Genomic DNA, 22,248 nt, shown 5'->3' on the forward strand with positions numbered 1-22,248 from the left:
AGTATTTGCAATTTACTTTTAATTATTCAGATTTCAAACGCAGTTCCTCGACTAGCAGAATGTTTTCATTTCCTGCTTTTGTCAATAGTTGCTCAGTTCTCTCCACCTGTCCCCTCATGTTAGCCATGTCTGGCACGTGCTTCAGCTGTGCACTGTGGTATTGGACCGATGCCATATTTTTATGGCGATACATCAGTGCAAAAGTGGGGAGAACCATCACAAAGCCTGTGTTTGATGGTTTATTTTGCAGAGCGTTCGCAATTTCGGCTGTTTTTTCGCTAATGGCATAATTAGGGTTGGTATCGCTGCTGAGGTCAAAGATCAATCCTTTTATGGGTGGAGGTTCACTAATTAGCAGAGGAGTGGTGACCACCTTTGATAGCTTGCACATTATTAGAAAAATTTAAAGGAAAAATGTTCCTATTTTCTTTCAAAGTCTGGAATTCATTGGAAGCTGATGCAAAGACACGTTTAATCTATTTATAGATGTTGACGAACTATCAGTACTGTAACAGTAATGTGGAAGTTGAACGTGAATGAATATGCAAAAGAAAACTGAATAAATTAATCAATGCCAATGATTAATCCTACCTGGGTAGGCTATCTGGGTATTAAACTTTAATTAACCTGAGGTTAATATGAGAAGCTTAAAAGTGTCTCATTTGATTGGAAGAACATTAAGTTATGTTCAACAATTTAACTTATTAAATTGAATGAGACGATAATCCATACATTCTCCATTGATTGGATATCATAAGTGTAAACAGTAGATCAAATGTTGGGAAAATTCAACACAAGACCAAAGCCACGTGGGATTTCCGCTGGGGCAGGGCTTCTGTCAGTACTGGATTACTGAATGGTTTTGCAAAAACCAAATTTGACTGATTTATCAATTTAATGATAAATCAGACCTGTATAGGCAATTTGGGAATTAAACTTTAATTAACCTGAGAAGTTGCTTCATCTAGGTTAGTTTGGAAAAAGTTTACAATGTCTTATTTAGAAAACTCATCAATTTGGATATTATTTAAAATGTCTATTTCAGAATGTAAATTGCCAGATTTACACTTATTAGTTCAATTGGATAAGACATTGATATCCGTCTGGATAGCATAAGTAATGACTTGAGTGTGACATGAATAATTCTTCATGAACGAATATCCTGGGCACACGTCAGCGGTCAGTGATTTCACACAGATACATTTCCAGATAGTATATGTTTCTATTTTTGTCAGAAAGTCATTTTCATATCAAGTCAAAGAGTACTATTAGCTAGCTAGCGAACATTAGCTTGCTGGCTCGCTAGCTAACTTTACGTGTATGATCTGTGTAGTAATATCATTTGCATTGCTAGTTATAGCCTAATGTTAGCCAGCTAACATTGCACCTAGTTGGTTAGCTGTTTCGCTACCTGCAGATTTATACTACAGCTATGACAATGTTTGTGTAGTATGAGTTTATGCCGGTTTATTGTGTAGCTAGCTAACTACACATCTAAACAAAAGACTCCACTTCGCCAGCTGATTACATAATCCATCAAGTTAGCCAAGTGTGTCTGCGGGTGATTACAGCCATCTATTGTATTTCATGAACATGTGTACATGTCTAGACAATAGTGACCCATCCACTTAACTAGATGTGGTTGGGGAGTGGTTATAGCATTTCCTTCACGTGTCAGGAAATCAAACGGAACTATCCGGAGCGGGACTTCCGTTCCACAAGGCGGAGGAATTTCAACGTAGCACAAGAAAACAAAATGGCTACTTTCCCTTGTTAGCTTTAGCTAAACCCTTCTTTGTGCCTGAAAATGCAGCACATAGGATTACCTTGGCAAGGGAAAGGTTTGCTTATAACGTATTATGTTCAAACCCTTTTCGGCGTTTTTGGCCCCCTTGAACTTTGCGACCTTTTGCCACATTTCAGGCTTCAAACATAAAGATATAAAACTGTATTTTTTTGTGAAGAATCAACAACAAGTGGGACACAATCATGAAGTGGAACGACATTTATTGGATATTTCAAACTTTTTTAACAAATCAAAAACTGAAAAATTGGGTGTGCAAAATTATTCAGCCCCCTTAAGTTAATACTTTGTAGCGCCACCTTTTGCTGCGATTACAGCTGTAAGTCACTTGGGGTATGTCTCTATCAGTTTTGCACATCGAGAGACTGACATTTTTTCCCATTCCTCCTTGCAAAACAGCTCGAGCTCAGTGAGGTTGGATGGATAGCATTTGAGAACAGCAGTTTTCAGTTCTTTCCACAGATTCTCGATTGGATTCAGGTCTGGACATTGACTTGGCCATTCTAACACCTGAATATGTTTATTTTTGAACCATTCCATTGTAGATTTTGCTTTATGTTTTGGATCATTGTCTTGTTGGAAGACAAATCTCTGTCCCAGTCTCAGGTATTTTGCAGACTCCATCAGGTTTTCTTCCAGAATGGTCCTGTATTTGGCTCCATCCATCTTCCCATCAATTTTAACCATCTTCCATGTCCCTGCTGAAGAAAAGCAGGCCCAAACCATGATGCTGCCCCACGATGTTTGACAGTGGGGATGGTGTGTTCAGGGTAATGAGCTGTGTTGCTTTTACGCCAAACATAACGTTTTGCATTGTTGCCAAAAAGTTCAATTTTGGTTTAATCTGACCAGAGCACCTTCTTCCACATGTTTGGTGTGTCTCCCAGGTGGCTTGTGGCAAACTTTAAACTACACTTTTTATGGATATCTTTAAGAAATGGCTTTCTTCTTGCCACTCTTCCATAAAGGCCAGATTTGTGCAATATACGACTGATTGTTGTCCTATGGACAGAGTCTCCCACCTCAGCTGTAGATCTCTGCAGTTCATCCAGAGTGATCATGGGCCTCTTGGCTGCATCTCTGATCAGTCTTCTCCTTGTATGAGCTGAAAGTTTAGAGGGACGGCCAGGTCTTGGTAGATTTACAGTGGTCTGATACTCCTTCCATTTCAATATTATCGCTTGCACAGTGCTACTTGGGATGTTTAAAGCTTGGGAAATCTTTTTGTATCCAAATCCGGCTTTAAACTTCTTCACAACAGTATCTCGGACCTGCCTGGTGTGTTCCTTGTTCTTCATGATGCTCTCTGCGCTTTTAACGGACCTCTTAGACTATCACAGTGCAGGTGCATTTATACGGAGACTTGATTACAAACAGGTGGATTGTATTTATCATCATTAGTCATTTAGGTCAACATTGGATCATTCAGAGATCCTCACTGAACTTCTGGAGAGAGTTTGCTGCACTGAAAGTAAAGGGGCTGAATAATTTTGCACGCCCAATTTTTCAGTTTTTGATTTGTTAAAAAAGTTTGAAATATCCAATAAATGTCGTTCCACTTCATGATTGTGTCCCACTTGTTGTTGATTCTTCACAAAAAAATACAGTTTTATATCTGTATGTTTGAAGCCTGAAATGTGGCAAAAGGTCGCAAAGTTCAAGGGGGGCGAATACTTTCGCAAGGCACTGTATCTTCCTCTCTACTCTTAGGAGAGAGTAAGAGAGTGAATCTGAATCTTAGTGCAACAGCTTACAACATCTGGACCTTTTGCAACAAGATTTCTGGACTAATGGACTAAGACAATGCTGTGCATTTTGCGGCGTGTGTGTGTGCAGGTCTAAGTGCACGCGTGAGTGTGTATATGTTCACAACTTCAGGTTGTTCATGTGTAAATGCACCTCCCATTGGAAGATTAACTCTGACTCAACTAGCCTTTATTGACCTTTTTAGGAGATGAATAGCCTGGGGCTCCAATGGCTGAACATGAATCTGGAGGATAGACTCGAGAAGAGCACAGGAACATCTTGTTAATGTGTTGCAGATGCTGCCGCCTGAGCTCCGCTCTACTCTTAGCCTGAGACATGCAGCCAATCTGGCAGATTGAAACCATGTGTCTGCTGCAGATATGTAGGCATAACTTTACTCTGGTAGGAAACTTCAATCTGTCCAGTGAGACGCAGACCCAGGTTATCTCTGATAGGGGTGTGATGGGGCTAGGCCAGAGCCATGGTGGTATTAGCAGGGTAGCTAACATAGCACAGTGGATGAGGATCTGTGTGCAGTAGGTAGCTGAACCGATATGGAGAAGCCCACGCTCTTATAAACGGCTAATTCGGCACAATGATGCATAGGTCTACTTGACTGGCACTATGAGGTCAGATTGATTTAGCCCACAGAGCCAAATTAGAGATACGCGTACTTACTGTTGTCATGACGTTGGCCTGGGAGTAGGTTTATGACAGTCATAAATACCTCTTTCCCTCTTTTTCCTCTCTCTACCCTACTGATGTTACATTTGCAAAACCCTTGGTTAACATAGAGATTCTGGGAACATCAGAAGGTGGGGGGAAATGAACTATATTCTGGTAATCCGACCAATTGAACATATGCGGTTGTACTTAATGAATATGATGTCAGTTCGGTTGTCATCTGAGACATTCTCATCAATGATAAGATGACATAAACTCTACAGTGGAAAGTCTACACATCAGAGTTATCGGATTCACATGGAATTGTTGTTCAATTTAAATGTTTGAATATGAAATTATTCGTGATGGGATGAAATGTGATTTTAGCTTCTAAAATGAGAGATTTGGGTTTTCATAAGATAGGGCTCTGCTCAATCAGTGGCCCGCCCCTGTGAAGGGACATGGGCTATAAAACGTTTCAAACGCGCCCTCCTCTCCCTTCCTATAAAAGCCCTTGAAGACAATATAACCTCCTGTTCCGAGGATGTGAGGACGACGGTCTGATGTCAGAATGGTTCAGATAATAACTACAGAATGAAGCCAACATCAGCGTGAGCATTGGTTGTGAATGGTATGAACTTTGAACTCTTATTCACTACAGAAGTGATACCTCCTAGCCGTTGAGTTAGCAACAGCCGCTGCAAACGAGGGTTAGGAAGGAACAGACAGACTATCCCGTCTACCATACAACGACGTTACTACAACGTCTTCAATTTACCAGCAGAGACATTCTTCAAAGGACAAAGGACTCGTTGGGCAACAAGGCCTTCCATCTACCACCAACCTACCGAAGCGCAGCTCAGAGTAAATATTTATTGCATTTTCCTTTTCCAAATGGGTGGTAATTTAGAATGCATAAGATACTGTATTTACGATAGCACAGCTTCGCCCTTTGTTCCGCAGTCTTCCCGCTCTTTCACTCAAACTCAGCCCCTTTTCTTTTGTGTAACAAGCTGTCATATCTGTTCCGCCCGTTAGGGACGTTTACCTTTATGACGTAATTTGTAATCAAGTTATGATTTAAATATGTGTATGTGAAATTCTGTGTGATAAGTTAGGTATTTAGTAAATAAATAATTAAACCCAATTTTGTATTGCTGATTCAACTTGTTAGCCAAGAGTATACTCTGTCATCTAAGAATTTACCATTGTTCGATGATCCGGAAAGGATTTGAACATTTATGGAACTAGGCCGCACGTCTGGGTTAAATCAACATTATTGGAGGCCGCTGATAGGAATCTAAAATAGAATGATGCTTTCATTTTGATTCAGCCTGTATAAAATTTAAAAGCAGATTACATAATATACCAAGCCTATTGTACACATTTTTGGAGTGTTAAAGACAAGCATTATTGTGTGTGTGTGCTGAAGATTCCCCACCTCCGTGTTGTTCGCTGACGTAGTCAGCGGGTAACGTAAGCGAACACATTTCTGTATGAGGACCGAGAAAGCTAATTATAGACATCTGAGAAATAGAGCGTTTGGCCAAACGCAGGGCTATTTCTGCCTGGCGCATTTCAGACGCGGGTAGGCTCGGTCATTATTAATTTCTCGAGTGAGGACAAAGAGCCAGCCGATTGAAATTCAGGAGATATAAGCTTGACCAACAATATACACAGTGCCTTGCGAAATTATTCGGCCCCCTTGAACTTTGCGACCTTTTGCCACATTTCAGGCTTCAAACATAAAGATATAAAACTGTATTTTTTGTGAAGAATTAACAACAAGTGGGACACAATCATAAAGTGGAACGACATTTATTGGATATTTCAAACTTTTTTAACAAATCAAAAACTGAAAAATTGGGCGTGCAAAATTATTCAGCCCCTTTACTTTCAGTGCAGCAAACTCTCTCCAGAAGTTCAGTGAGGATCTCTGAATGATCCAATGTTGACCTAAATGACTAATGATGATAAATACAATCCACCTGTGTGTAATCAAGTCTCCGTATAAATGCACCTGCACTGTGATAGTCTCAGAGGTCCGTTAAAAGCGCAGAGAGCATCATGAAGAACAAGGAACACACCAGGCAGGTCCGAGATACTGTTGTGAAGAAGTTTAAAGCCGGATTTGGATACAAAAAGATTTCCCAAGCTTTAAACATCCCAAGGAGCACTCTGCAAGCGATAATATTGAAATGGAAGGAGTATCAGACCACTGCAAATCTACCAAGACCTGGCCGTCCCTCTAAACTTTCAGCTCATACAAGGAGAAGACTGATCAGAGATGCAGCCAAGAGGCCCATGATCACTCTGGATGAACTGCAGAGATCTACAGCTGAGGTGGGAGACTCTGTCCATAGGACAACAATCAGTCGTATATTGCACAAATCTGGCCTTTATGGAAGAGTGACAAGAAGAAAGCCATTTCTTAAAGATATCCATAAAAGGTGTTGTTTAAAGTTTGCCACAAGCCACCTGGGAGACACACCAAACATGTGGAAGAAGGTGCTCTGGTCAGATGAAACCAAAATTGAACTTTGTGGCAACAATGCAAAACGTTATGTTTGGCGTAAAAGCAACACAGCTCATCACCCTGAACACACCATCCCCACTGTCAAACATGGTGGTGGCAGCATCATGGTTTGGGCCTGCTTTTCTTCAGCAGGGACAGGGAAGATGGTTAAAATTGATGGGAAGATGGATGGAGCCAAATACAGGACCATTCTGGAAGAAAACCTGATGGAGTCTGCAAAAGACCTGAGACTGGGACAGAGATTTGTCTTCCAACAAGACAATGATCCAAAACATAAAGCAAAATCTACAATGGAATGGTTCAAAAATAAACATATTCAGGTGTTAGAATGGCCAAGTCAATGTCCAGACCTGAATCCAATCGAGAATCTGTGGAAAGAACTGAAAACTGCTGTTCACAAATGCTCTCCATCCAACCTCACTGAGCTCAAGCTGTTTTGCAAGGAGGAATGGGAAAAAATGTCAGTCTCTCGATGTGCAAAACTGATAGAGACATACCCCAAGGGACTTACAGCTGTAATCACAGCAAAAGGTGGCGCTACAAAGTATTAACTTAAGGGGGCTGAATAATTTTGCACGCCCAATTTTTCAGTTTTTGATTTGTTAAAAAAGTTTGAAATATCCAATAAATGTCGTTCCACTTCATGATTGTGTCCCACTTGTTGTTGATTCTTCACAAAAAAATACAGTTTTATATCTTTATGTTTGAAGCCTGAAATGTGGCAAAAGGTCGCAAAGTTCAAGGGGGCCGAATACTTTCGCAAGGCACTGTATAACGTTTGGTTGATTGCCAGTTTTATAGGTCAGTATAGCCATTTTTGTTCTTTAATCGGTTATTGTTTTTGTCCTAATTATGTTGCTCATACATGCTAAATTCAATAAATTTAATGAAAAGACCTAGTTCAAATTGTAGTTTTGATGATGTAAAGTATAGCAAAGTGGACCAGTGCTCTAATCGTCAAAGGCACATTTGGAAACGTGCCTGCTTTTATAAGGTATTGACAGTACTGTTTTTAGTGTTTTCTCCCATAAGACTAAACAACTCTTTTTCTAGAACAAATACTTCAGTTGTGAAACTACAGAGAGATATCATGAGTGTGGTGGTAGAAATGGGAAGTACTGGTTGTCATCTTATCAATTAGCTGGACTTTACTAGGCCCTGTAGTATACTGTGCATGAGTCTCTCTCAGGAGAAGTCTGCTAAGAGGTTTTCTGTTGGATGTGTGATTAACTTAACTTAAGTTTCTGTCTGAACTTCTAAAATGATTTGAACAAACCAAGCCTCATGCTGGCTTGAAGGTAGGTCCATACCTGGCTGCAACATGTTTTTCATTAGGGATTTTGTTGCAGGATTACAGGACTAGGCTTCATTACAGGACTAGGCTTCATGTGCAGGGGAGCTGTAATATGACTACCTGGCAAGAAATAGCATTTTCTCTCCATTCAATTCTTCCCAAACATGATGGTGGACGGGGGGCCCCTCGGATCAACCTCCCACTGTGTGTGCTAGGGGAAAGAGACGCCTGCTGTCTTGTGAGGCACACGGTCACGGTCACGGTCGCGCACGCACGTGCACGTGCGCACACACACACACACACACACACACACACACACACACACACACACACACACACACACACACACACACACACACACACACACACACACACACACACACACACACACACACACACACACACACACACACACACACACACACACACACGCACACACACACGCACACGCACGAACGAGGATAATGACAATACCCACCCAGAACCCTCTTTAAACAAGGCAGTCTAGCATCAACACACACAGCGGAGGTGACCTGTAATGGAGGAGATGGTCTCAGCACAGTTACGATAGCACATAGACTGGTCCCTGTGATGGCCATCTAAAACACAGATTGCGTATGCCTAACCAAAATGCTGATGAACACATTTAGTCAACTAAAATTTATTTTGACAAACTGTAATAATTTCACTTGATGATATGGCTAATATCCGGTCCCTGCATCTCTATTTCTTGTGACAACATTCTCAGACCAAATTCCTGACCTTGTTCCTGTGCTCTTCTCGAGTCTATCCTCCAGATTCATGTTCAGCCATTGGAGCCCCAGGTTATCCATCTCCTAAAAAGGTCAATAAAGGCTAGTTCAGTCAGAGTTAATCTTCCAATGGGAGGTACTAATTGTTTTCAACACCTTCTCCTGCCCAGACAAGACCACAAATTTCACTCCAAACTCTTTATAACTGCAGTTATGGAGGTCACCAAGTGTGGAGGCAGTAATTACCCCTAATAGCAAACCCCTTTGAACAAACAAGCTTCATGGAAAGCATTTCCTAAAGATGTGTTCAAGTGTTTTGTTTTATTTTCCCGCTTATGAAAAAATAATTGAGATTAAGTGAAGTTAGAAAGATGTTTGGCTTGTTGCTCCATACCTGATGGATTTATTGTGTCTACATGAAATGTACAAACAGTGTTTTGAACAAACTAATCCAAAAAGTATGACTTCACTAATCCAAGACATGCTGGTAAACCAACCTGGTTGGGAAATCAACAGCAAATCAACAAGCCAGTGTCCTCTGAATATTACTGTAATTTAGTTGACTTTACAGAAATGCACTCTATGATCCATCTTTGAGGTTAATACACTGAGTCAAGCCACCTCAATCTGATCAGTGTTCTGTGGCTAGGGGTTTTGTCTGGCCCATGACCAGCTTCCCCTTTCGAACCACCATCCAAATCAAATCAAATCAAATTGTATTTGTCACATACACATGGTTAGCAGATGTTAATGCGAGTGTAGCGAAATGCATGTGCTTCTAGTTCCGACAATGCAGTGATAACCAACAAGTAATCTAACTAACAATTCCAAAACTACTGTCTTATACACAGTGTAAGGGGATAAAGAATATGTACATAAGGATATATGAATGAGTGATGGTACAGAGCAGCATACAGTAGATGGTATCGAGTACAGTATATACATATGAGATGAGTATGTAGACAAAGTAAACAAAGTGGCATAGTTAAAGTGGCTAGTGATACATGTATTACATAAGGATGCAGTCGATGATGTAGAGTACAGTATATACGTATGCATATGAGATGAATAATGTCATTTAGGTCTTAAGTAACATTATATAAGGTAGCATTGTTTAAAGTGGCTAGTGATATATTTACATCATTTCCCATCAATTCCCATTATTAAAGTGGCTGGAGTTGGGTCAGTGTCAATGACAGTGTGTTAGCAGCAGCCACTCAATGTTAGTGGTGGCTGTTTAACAGTCTGATGGCCTTGAGATAGAAGCTGTTTTTCAGTCTCTCTGTCCCAGCTTTGATGCACCTGTACTGACCTCGCCTTCTGGATGATAGCGGGGTGAACAGGCAGTGGTTCGGTGGTTGATGTCCTTGATGATCTTTATGGCCTTCCTGTAACATCGGGTGGTGTAGGTGTCCTGGAGGGCAGGTAGTTTGCCCCGGTGATGCGTTGTGCAGACCTCACTACCCTCTGGAGAGCCTTACGGTTGAGGGCGGAGCAGTTGCCGTACCAGGCGGTGATACAGCCCGCCAGGATGCTCTCGATTGTGCATCTGTAGAAGTTTGTGAGTGCTTTTGGTGACAAGCCGAATTTCTTCAGCCTCCTGAGGTTGAAGAGGTGCTGCTGCGCCTTCTTCACGACGCTGTCAGTGTGAGTGGACCAATTCAGTTTGTCTGTGATGTGTATGCCGAGGAACTTAAAACTTGCTACCCTCTCCACTACTGTTCCATCGATGTGGATAGGGGTGTTCCCTCTGCTGTTTCCTGAAGTCCACAATCATCTCCTTAGTTTTGTTGACGTTGAGTGTGAGGTTATTTTCCTGACACCACACTCCGAGGGCCCTCACCTCCTCCCTGTAGGCCGTCTCGTCGTTGTTGGTAATCAAGCCTTCCACTGTTGTGTCGTCCGCAAACTTGATGATTGAGTTGGAGGCGTGCGTGGCCACGCAGTCGTGGGTGAACAGGGAGTACAGGAGAGGGCTCAGAATGCACCCTTGTGGGGCCCCCGTGTTGAGGATCAGCGGGGAGGAGATGTTGTTGCCTACCCTCACCACCTGGGGGTGGCCCGTCAGGATGTCCAGTGCCCAGTTGCACAGGGCGGGGTCGAGACCCAGGGTCTCGAGCTTGATGACGAGCTTGGAGGGTACTATGGTGTTGAATGCCGAGCTGTAGTCGATGAACAGCATTCTCACATAGGTATTCCTCTTGTCCAGGTGGGTTAGGGCAGTGTGCAGTGTGGTTGAGATTGCATCGTCTGTGGACCTATTTGGGCGGTAAGCAAATTGGAGTGGGTCTAGGGTGTCAGGTAGGGTGGAGGTGATATGGTCTTTGACTAGTCTCTCAAAGCACTTCATGATGACGGAAGTGAGTGCTACGGGGCGGTAGTCGTTTAGCTCATTTACCTTAGCTTTCTTGGGAACAGGAACAATGGTGGCCCTCTTGAAGCATGTGGGAACAGCAGACTGGTATAGGGATTGATTGAATATGTCCGTAAACACACCGGCCAGCTGGCCTGCGCATGCTCTGAGGGCGCGGCTGGGGATGCCGTCTGGGCCTGCAGCCTTGCGAGGGTTAACACGTTTAAATGTCTTACTCACCTCGGCTGCAGTGAAGGAGATACCGCATGTTTTCGTTGCAGGCCGTGTCAGTGGCACTGTATTGTCCTCAAAGCGGGCAAAAAGTTATTTAGTCTGCCTGGGAGCAAGACATCCTGGTCCGTGACTGGGCTGGGTTTCTTCTTGTAGTCCGTGATTGACTGTAGACCCTGCCACATGCCTCTTGTGTCTGAGCCATTGAATTGAGATTCCACTTTGTCTCTGTACTGACGCTTAGCTTGTTTAATAGCCTTGCGGAGGGAATAGCTGCATGGTTTATATTCGGACATGTTACCAGACACCTTGCCCTGATTAAAAGCAGTGGTTCGCGCTTTCAGTTTCACGCGAATGCTGCCATCAATCCACGGTTTCTGGTTAGGGAATGTTTTTATCGTTGCTATGGGAACGACATCTTCGACGCACGTTCTAATGAACTCGCACACCGAATCAGCGTATTCGTCAATATTTTTATCTGACGCAATACGAAACATGTCCCAGTCCACGTGATGGAAGCAGTCTTGGAGTGTGGAGTCAGCTTGGTCGGACCAGCGTTGGACAGACCTCAGCGTGGGAGCCTCTTGTTTTAGTTTCTGCCTGTAGGCAGGGATCAATAAAATGGAGTCGTGGTCAGCTTTTCCGAAAGGGGGGCGGGGCAAGGCCTTATATGCGTCGCGGAAGTTAGAGTAACAATGATCCAAGGTTTTACCACCCCTGGTTGCACAATCGATATGCTGATAACATTTAGGGAGTCTTGTTTTCAGATTAGCTTTGTTAAAATCCCCAGCTACATTGAATGCAGCCTCCGGATAAATGGTTTCCAGTTTGCAAAGATTTAAATAAAGTTTGTTCAGAGCCATCGATGTGTCTGCTTGGGGGGGGATATATACGGCTGTGATTATAATCGAAGAGAATTCTCTTGGAAGATAATGCGGTCTACATTTGATTGGGAGGAATTCTAAATCAGGTGAACAGAAGGATTTGAGTTCCTGTATGTTTCCTTCATCACACCATGTCTCGTTAGTCATGAGGCATACGCCCCCGCCACTCTTCTTACCAGAAAGATGTTTGTTTCTGTCGGCGCGATGCGTGGAGAAACCCGTTGGCTGCACCGCATCGGATAGCGTCTCTGCAGTGAGCCATGTTTCCGTGAAGCAGAGAACGTTGCAGTCTCTGATGTCCCTCTGGAATGCCACCCTTGCTCGGATTTCGTCAACCTTGTTGTCAAGAGACTGGACATTGGCAAGAATCTCTGGGGAGTGGTGCGCGATGTGCCCTTTTTCGGAGTTTGACCAAAAGACCGCCTCGTTTCCCTCTTTTTCGGAGTCGTTTCCTTGGGTCGCTGCATGCGATCCATTCCGTTGTCCTGTTTGTAAGGCAGAACACAGGATCCGCGTCGCGGAAAACATATTCTTGGTCGTACTGATGGTGAGTTGACGCTGATCTTATATTCAGTAGTTCTTCTCGACTGTATGTAATGAAACCTAAGATGACCTGGGGTACTAATGTAAGAAATAACACGTAAAAAAACAAAAAACTGCATAGTTTCCTAGGAACGCGAAGCGAGGCGGCCATCTCTGTCGGCGCCGGAAGATGCTATCATGTCTCTCTCCCCTGCTGTGTGCGTGTGTGTGTGCGTATGTGTGTGTGTGCGTGCGATTCAGTGGACGAGACACTGGTGAGGCTGGTGAATGGATCAGGCCCTCACGAGGGGAGAGTGGAGGTGTTCCACGAGAGACGCTGGGGAACGGTGTGTGATGACGTCTGGGACAAGAAGGACGGCGACGTGGTCTGCAGGATGCTTGGCTACAAAGGAGCCTTCGAGATCCATAAAACAGGCCGGTTTGGACAAGGTAAGCCTTTTGGCTGTTTTTATCTCAATGGAGATTTGAACTAACTACAGTACAGACTGTGATAAACTTGTGGAGGCAGATTAGGATTTTTACAATTGTTTGTTGAAATTGTACTTTTTTATGGTGGGTATTAGTGCACAAAGCATTTGAAAACTTCTGAGATTCATATACGTTTATAGGGAACATCATATGAGCCAGATGCCATCAAAAATGTGCCAGTGGTAATATCCATCTGTTTCCTCTCTTATGACCTATTTTCCACAACCATCATTACATCATGCATACACACACGTCTATGTTTGGTCCAATCAAAATATTAGGGTCTTGTTCAAATTAATCTGGACAAAACAAAAAAAAAACAAATCTAATTCCAATAACCATTTTTTTAAATTAACAATAATTCACATTTACATTTGAGGATTAATTAAACAGTTGTAAATGTGTCTTTCTTTCATAGACCCCATTTGCGAAGCAAAATGTTGTTTCTTTATTCTTGACCTCATCCTGACCCATATTTGTATCTATAATTATGTTAGAGATGACATTGTACATGGTCAATACAATAAATAATTCTCAAAGTAAGTGTTGAGATGCTGGGTAAACCAGTTTAGGAGGCATGTCTAGTTAAAATAAACCCAACAGTGATGTATTAGGCCCAGTCCAAACATCTGTGGTGAATGTACACTATACTATACTGGTCCTGGCCAAGTTTCCTTTTCAAGTTCATGCTGCACTCAAGATGTTTCAGTGATTCAATGTTCTGTAGTTGGTGGTGCTCAAACTTGGAGTCTTCTCTCATGGTGCTAAATGTGGTAGAATGACCTTAAAGCAGAAACTCTGATCATACAGAGTGTGTTTGCCAACATTCTGAGGGAAAATATTGCTCACACTCAAAGTTCAAAATGTTTCTGTGAACAAACGGATAGAGTAGACAGACGGTAGGTCTACCAGGTCCTGGTCCCTTCCCAACAGTACTGCTGGTCATAAAGTATATGGAAAACAATACGGAACGATATTTCCGTACACACAAAGGGCCTCCTTTGAGCATTAGTGATACTACTACTTTTGAGGGAAGACACACAAATACATCAAATAAAATAGTTGAAATGGAGACATTAGTTCCTAACTACACACATAGTTCTCATTGTAGACGTATATTTACACAATATATCAGACAAGCCCTGGCATTTCAAGGGTTGATGGTCTTGTCTGCGGCCTCCAGCCAGTGTAGGATATTTTTGGCCTCTTATCTTATATCAAGTCCGTCTATGAATCCCCTCACTGGTACACAGCCCCGATAGGCCTATGGGGATGAGGCCCACATGCACATCTGTAAACTGTCATCTTAGAGTGAAAGAAATGAATGTCTGATTCAGGATATAAAAAGCATATTGTACTTTTTGTGCTCATTATGTTGCCAGCATTCGAATATAACCCTGAAGCAAACGAAGACCAGGAATTATAACGTGAAATCTCATTCAAATGTGGGATAAGAACGACATGCTTATGATAATGTTAACTTTGTGGAAACCTTTTGTGGGGAGAGTGATATCCTTATGACATATTGCATTTAAAACATATATTATTCTGGATTGGTTTGGTAAACTGTATATAGTGAGTATAAAAAAACATTAAGAACACCTTCCTATTATTGAGTTGCACTCCCCCCTTTTGCCCTCATAACAGCCTCAATTAGTCTGGGCGTGGACTCTACAAGGTGTCAAAAGCTTTTCACAGGGTTGCTGGCCCGTGTTGGCTGGTGGACCATTCTTCTTCTTCTTCGGGAAACTGTTGAGAAAAAAACAAATCCATCAGCGTTGCAGTTATTGACACAAACCAATGTGCCTGGCACCCACTACTATAGCCCGTTCAAAGTTACTTATATCTTTTGTCTTGCATATTCACCCACTGAATGGCACACATTCCCAATCCATGTCTCAAGGCTTAAACATCATTCTTTAACCTGTTTCCTCCCCTTCATCTACACTGATTGAAGTGGATTTAACAAGTGACATCAAGAAGGGATCATAGCTTTCGCCTGGATTCACTATGGTTTTCCTGCATGTATATTATCCCTTGTTGTTATAAATCAAACAAAGTTGTAGTTATGTTAGGCATACAGTGCATTCGGAAAGTATTCAGACCCCTTGACTTTTTCCACGTTTTGTTACGTTACAGCCTTAACCTAAAATAGATGTTTTTTTAAATCAATCTACAGACAATACCCTATAATGACAAAGCGAAAACATGTTTTTTTTAAACATTTTTGAAAATGTATTAAAAATAAAAAACAGAAATACCTTATTTTCATAACTATTCAGACCCTTTGATATGAGCCTTGAAATTGAGCTCAGGTGCATCCTGTTTGCATTGATAATTCTTGAGATGTTTCTAGAAATTGATTGGAGTCCACCTGGGGTAAATTCAATCGATTGGACATGATTTGGAAAGGAACACACCTGTCTATATAAGGTCCCACAGTTGACAGTGCATGTCAGAGCAAAAACCAAGCCATGAGGTCAACGGAATTGTCCGTAGAGCTCTGAGACAGGATTGTGTCAAGGCACACATCTGGGGAAGGACACCAAAACATGTCTGCAGCATTGAAGGTCCCCAAGAACACAGTGGCCTCCATCATTCTTAAATGGAAGAAGTTTGGAACCACCAAGATTCTTCCTAGAGATGGCCGCCTGGCCAAACTGAGCAATCAGGGGAGAAGGGCCTTGGTCAGGGAGGTGACCAAGAACCCAATGGTCATTCTGACAGAACTCCAGAGTTCCTCTGTGGAGATGGCAGTCATTCTGAAGGATCTCCCATCTCTGCAGCACTCCATCAATCATGGTAGGGTGGCCAGACAGAAACCACTCCTCAGTAAAAGGCACATGGCAGCCCACTTGGAGTTTGCCAAAAGACACCTAAAGGACTATCAGACCATGAGAAACAAGATTCTCTGGTCTGATGAAACCACGATTGAACTCTTTGGCCTGAATGCCAAGCGTCACGTCTGGAGGAAACCTGGCACCATCCCTGCGGTGAAGCATGGTGGTGGCAGCATCATGGTGTGGTGATGTTTTTCAGCGGCAGGAACTGGGAGACTCGTCAGGATCGAGGGAAAGATGAACGGAGCAAAGTACAGAGAGATATTTGATGAAAAACTGCTCCAGAGGGCTCAGGACCTCAGACTGGGGTGAAGGTTCACCTTCCAACAAGACATTGACCCTAAGCACACAGCCAACACAATGCAGGAGTGGCTTCGGGACAAGTCTCTGAATGTCCTTGAGTGGCCCAGCCAGGGCCCGGACTTGAACCTGATCGAACATCTCTGGAGAGACCTGAAAATAGCTGTGCCGCGATGCTCCCTATCCAACCTGACAGAGTTTGAGAGGATCTGCAGAGAAGAATGGGAGAAACTCCCCAAAAACCGGTGTGTCAAGCTTGTATCATCATACCTAAGAAGACTCGTTGCTGTAATCGCTGCTAAAGGTGCTTCAACAAAGTACCGTGTAAAGGGTCTGAATACTTATGTAAATATGATATTTCAGTTTTTTATTTTATTTATACATTTGCAAAAATTTTCTAAAATCTATTTCTGCTTTGTCATTATGGCCTTTTGTGTGTAGAATGATGAGGAAAAACACATTTTAATCCATTTTAGAATAAGGCTGAATACTTTCCGAATGCACTGTATATTTGAGGTCCTATGTCTTTCTCGAACCTTCTTATTTGGCAAGTGGGCAAATTAGTTCGGACACAGTGTATTTTACATTAGTTATATTTTGTTTGTTTTGAATCCAATCCTTCAATTACCCTCAACCCCTCCCATCTGTATCTGAAGACCATCCAGTTTTGTTTTCTATTTACCGTATATGTTTAACTGTGCTGTTACACAAATGTTCCGAATCTATACATAACGATTGAAAGTGAATTTTGTTCTCAAACCCAATGATGAATTCAGTGTCCCACATCTACTGTTGTAACTCACAACTCATTATCATGAACAATGGAGTTCCTAAGTTTGTGTTGGACATTCATTTTGCACATCAATCTTCAGACAGCAATTATCACTCAAGCCATCGAGAGATTTTGACTGCGTCTTGAAATGATTTTAATTTGGACCGGGAAACAGGCACTAGAGGGTGTCGTCTCGTATGTTTGTCGGCCTCTCAGTTCTGTCTTCAATGTAATTGATACCACAATAAACCCAATTTCAGACATAGATTCCATGCCAGAGGTCGCCACTGGTGACTCTTGGCTACCCTGCCTGGTGCCTGTGGACAGGGGAGAGGAGAGAGGAGAGGCTTGCGCCAGTCTCCAGAGCCTCTGTGTTTGTGAAGCCATGACATGCTCTCATCCCTCTGCCAGATATCTGCCTCACATTGACGCTTCCAAGGGCTCTCAGAGGAGAGTAGTGTGATGAGTAAGAGGAGCCTGAGTATGACCAGACCAGACTGCTATCACACTCTCTTTCATTCAGATAAAGGCTGTGATTTGCGAAGAAAAACAATAGAATAGCATAGGCTGATACTTGGCCGCCCCTATATTCCCTCCCTGTATATCCCTCCTTTATCATCTTAGCTGTGAATCATACTTTTCTGTAAGTCCTGAATCCTGGAGTCGATCTGGAAGTTTTTTTTATTAATAACAGTGGGAGGCTGAGAGGACATATGTGCACTGTTAGGTTCATCTTCAATAAAGTATTTCTGCCCTCTTCATTTCTGTCTGTCTGTCTGTCTGTCTGTCTGTCTGTCTGTCTGTCTGTCTGTCTGTCTGTCTGTCTGTCTGTCTGTCTGTCTGTCGCTCGCTCTCGATCTCTCTCTCTATACAGGTACTGGGCTCATCTGGATGGATGATGTGGCCTGCGTTGGGAACGAGGACACCATTCACCAGTGCAAGTTCTCAGGCTGGGGTAAGACAAACTGTGGGCACGTGGAGGATGCGGGGGTGACATGCAACACCTAACACCCACCATTTGAACCCCCACCGAGTTCAGTTACAAACTGCTGAGATTAGTTGCAGTTGACATGCAGCGTGAGGTAGAGCAGAAGAGCTGTATCCTGCTGTCCTACACCCACCCAACGCTGTGGGCAACTGATTTGACAGTTATGTGCAAACATGCTTTGATTTCAGACCCCTTAGGGCTTATTGGATGGCTATTGTTCATGTAAAGTAGGTTTATCAATAGCATATACTTCTTAGCTGAACTAGATGCAGTGCCAAAAATGGACCAACTTAAAAAATGGTCAGTCACAAATGTTTGTCAAATTTTTTGATAGATAAAGCGATTACAAAGAAAAGAAAGGGGAAGAGATGCCATTTTAAATGGATGTATGACTTGGCCCTAGTACGATTTATTGGTTTGTGTCTGACAATTTTACTATTTCTGCCTGTAGAGCCAAGCATTGTTTTTTATCATCATGAATGAGAGTCTCTCTCTCTCTCTCGTTTTTGCTTCTCCCTTCAACAGTTTTTTTTGTTAGAGCCCAAAAATGTCACCCTCTTCATCAATAATTGCATGGGCGGTTGGAAGATTGACGCTTGGTTTACGTATGGAAACCATGACTCTAACAATGAGTAAGACAAATTACAGCCTAAGAGGGCAAGTTACAGTTTGTGGAAAATCAAGTGAAATGGTAAAACATGCACAATGAATTGAGGTTTCTCACAGGAAATGAAACAGGGAAATATGTATTATTGTGTGAAATAAACAAAACCAACCCCTGATGTAAGATACTTTCACATGTAAATCACGTGTTGACATGATATGATGGCTGTAAGAAAAATATTTCTGTAGATGATCCCTTGCCAAATATTGATTTGGGATAAACAATGAAATGTGCAGAGGTCCTGAGGACTAGGTTTGATCCACTCTCAGACTCATGAATCTGGACTATCTCAGTATTTCATCTGGAGCAGTGGAGCAGCTCCCCTCAGAAATGGTCCTCACTTTTATCAACTTAGGTTCATGCACAGACAAGTGCTATAGAGGTGTTGCGATGCACTCGTTTTCTAAGCCAACAGCCAAGGAGAATACCTTACAATCTCTATATATTTTCACTCAGACTGATCATGCTTCCCTCTTGGGAAAGGTCCTTCAACAGAAAAGAAAGGAGAAAAAATGTTTTCTACCTAAAATATTTTCATACAAAACATTTATTCTGGTAGATATTATTCTGATAGATATTCCCTACAGTACGTGATCATCTCTATTATTATCCTGTCTCAGATATTCAACCAGGGTGCAGTTAGTCTGTGAACATAACAGAGGTTATTCTTGCATGGATCTTCAACTGTGCTGGAAATGAATCACTGTCATGCAATGCTTTTTCACATACATTTAAGGGAGCAGACTGCACACATTTGCTTTGTATCATAGGGACCACAAACCCAGGTTCCCACATCAGGAACATGCTATCAAATGCCAGGATGGTATGATTGCTATGTGAAGTCAAGATTGGTTGATTTGTTATACTATGGTTATACTTGGTTATACTGTGTCCCTAATCACCACTTTTATTGGACAAAGGGACTGGACTGCTGAGGAATGTAAATATCTGCTTATCGATTGTGCTGGTCATAACACCCAGATAACAATACCTGAAGTAGTATGAAATAGATAAATAAATACAGTGAATATGTGACAACAATATTTCATATGTCCATTAGACAATACTTTTTACTAGATTTTATCAGATTTTTTAATTGTTCATGTACCATGGAAATAATAAAAATATACATTTGTTTATACATGTGGACTTGATTATTTTCTGATTAGGATGAAAATGGTTGAGGCAGTTCAGTTGAAAGCTAAGTAATCCTAGCCCATACCCTAGATACAGTACATCAAGAGAACAGGTGAGGAGGGATAGAGGAAGTTGGGTATGTCATCTCTGGTTTGACAACTGAGAAGCAATTACCTTAAAAGTGGTTCCACATGAAGGACGAAAATAGAAATGATTGCTGGAGAATCACCTGATCACCTCAGCATATGGTGAGCCTAGGGAGAACAAAGACCCTGAATTACGGCTGAGGGGAACATGCTTCTAAACAATGTTTGAACGTGTATTGGATGAAACATTTCTATGGAAGGTAATAAGAACATATTTAATTTTGCATTGTGAAATGTTTAGGTTAATCTGTTTCATACACTCCCCTTGTGAAAAGTCCTTAGCATCTGGAACTGTCTCAAATTATTTTCTACCCTCAGTTTTATGTCAAATGCAGACAAACAACAAGTATTTTATTTGAGGTATGACCGAGGACAATATTTCTGAAACGATAATTCAGGGGAATTCACAGATGGACACAGGAACCGTTGGACTCCATTATCCTGTATAGTTCCCAGAGGACCTCTCTCTGGCATTAACATCCATGACTGTCACATTGAGTCAGCTCGGTAAGAGGGGTTTGAAATAACAGTGCAACCATTTATAGAGATTTTGTGCAAGGGGTAGTGGGCTCAATAACTATACCTCTTCAGTCCATTTATAGAAAGAAACTACATTGTTCAGAGCAGTTTCGGGTCACATCACAGAACTCAGCAAGAGAAAGAGCAGTTCCAGTAATCAGCACTGCTAGAAGTGTAAGCTTCCCCAGAGCCTTCCAGAACTCCCCCATGTGTCCATGTGTATTCTGGACAGGATAAGTTCTATAAGAAAGAGTCCTCCCTTGAGATTTGACAAAGGCTGTTTGCTATTGTAAACTAGAGAGAGTTATCAGTGGCTGTTGGCCTGGATTTCCTGAACAATCTTCCGTCTCCTGTGTCTGGGAGGATGAATGATTGAATGTTCAGATGAAGATGCTGCTGAGAGCTGTGTTGGAACACACATTCTGTCAACATGTCCATATAGCTACAGAATTGATTAATATACAGTACCAGTCAAACTTTTGGACACACCTACTCATTCAAGGGTTTTACTTTATTTGTACTATTTTCTACATTGTAGAATGATAAGACATCAAACTATGAAATAACACATATGGAATCATGTAGTAACCCAAAAATATTTTTGATTCTTCAAAGTAGCCACCCTTTGCCTTGATGACAGCTTTGCACACTCTTGGCATTCTCTCAACCAGCTTCATGAGGAATGCTTTTCCAACAGTCTTGAAGGAGTTCCCACATATGTTGAGCACTTGTTGGTTGCTTTTCCTTCACTCTGCCGTCCAACTCATCCCAAACCATCTCAATTGGGTTGAGGTCGGGTGATTTTGGAGGTTCAGGTCATCTGATGCAGCACTCCATCTTGGTAAAATAGCCCTTACACAGCCTGGAGGTGTGTTGGGTCATTGTCTTGTTGAAAAACAAATGATCATCCCACTAAGCGCAAACCAGATGGATGGCGTATCACTGCAGAATGCTGTGGCAGCCATGCTGGTTAAGTGTGCCTTGAGTTCTAAATAAATCACTGACAGTGTCACCAGCAAAGCACCATCACACCTCCTCCTCCATGCTTCACGGTGGGAATCACACATGCAGAGATTATCCAATCACCTACTCTGTGTCTCACAAAGACACAGTGGTTGGAACCATAAACCTCAAATTTGGACTCATCACACCAAAGGACAGATTTCCACCGGTCTAATGTCCATTGCTCGTGTTTTTTGGTCAAAGCAAGTCTCTCTTCTTGTTGGTATCCTTTAGTAGTGGTTTCTTTGCAGCAATCTGACCATGAAGGCCTGATTCACGCAGTCTTTTCTGAACAGTTGATGTTGAGATGTGTCTGTTACTTGAACTGCAATTTCTGAGGCTGGTAACTCTAATGAACTTATCCTCTGCAGCAGAGGTAACTCTGGGTCTTCTTTTCCTGTGGCGGTCCTCATGAGAGCCAGTTTCATCATAGCGCTTGATGGTTTTTGCGACTGCACTTGAAGAAACTTTCAAAGTTCTTGAAATGTTCCGTAGTGACTGACCTTCATGTCTTAAAGTAATGATGGCCTGTTTTTTGTCTTTGCTTATTTGAGCAGTTCTTGCCATAATATGGACTTGGTCTTTTACCAAAAAGGGCTATCATCT

The 22,248-nt window shown here is 42.2% G+C and overlaps 1 protein-coding gene across 1 annotated transcript in view; it reads left to right on the forward strand.

Annotated features, from left to right (window-relative positions):
* LOC118386901 (scavenger receptor class A member 5-like) overlaps window positions 1-19,981 on the forward strand; it is a 57,445-nt gene extending 37,464 nt beyond the window's left edge. The window contains exons 8-9 of the mRNA XM_035774875.2: window positions 13,047-13,235; window positions 18,061-19,981. Coding sequence (XP_035630768.1) covers window positions 13,047-13,235; window positions 18,061-18,194 — 323 coding nt within the window. The 3' untranslated portion in view covers window positions 18,195-19,981. The remainder of the gene's footprint in view (window positions 1-13,046; window positions 13,236-18,060) is intronic.
* The last annotated feature ends 2,267 nt before the right edge of the window (window positions 19,982-22,248 follow it).

This window comes from Oncorhynchus keta, chromosome 8 (genome assembly GCF_023373465.1).
Source record: "Oncorhynchus keta strain PuntledgeMale-10-30-2019 chromosome 8, Oket_V2, whole genome shotgun sequence".
Lineage (NCBI taxonomy): Eukaryota > Metazoa > Chordata > Actinopteri > Salmoniformes > Salmonidae > Oncorhynchus > Oncorhynchus keta.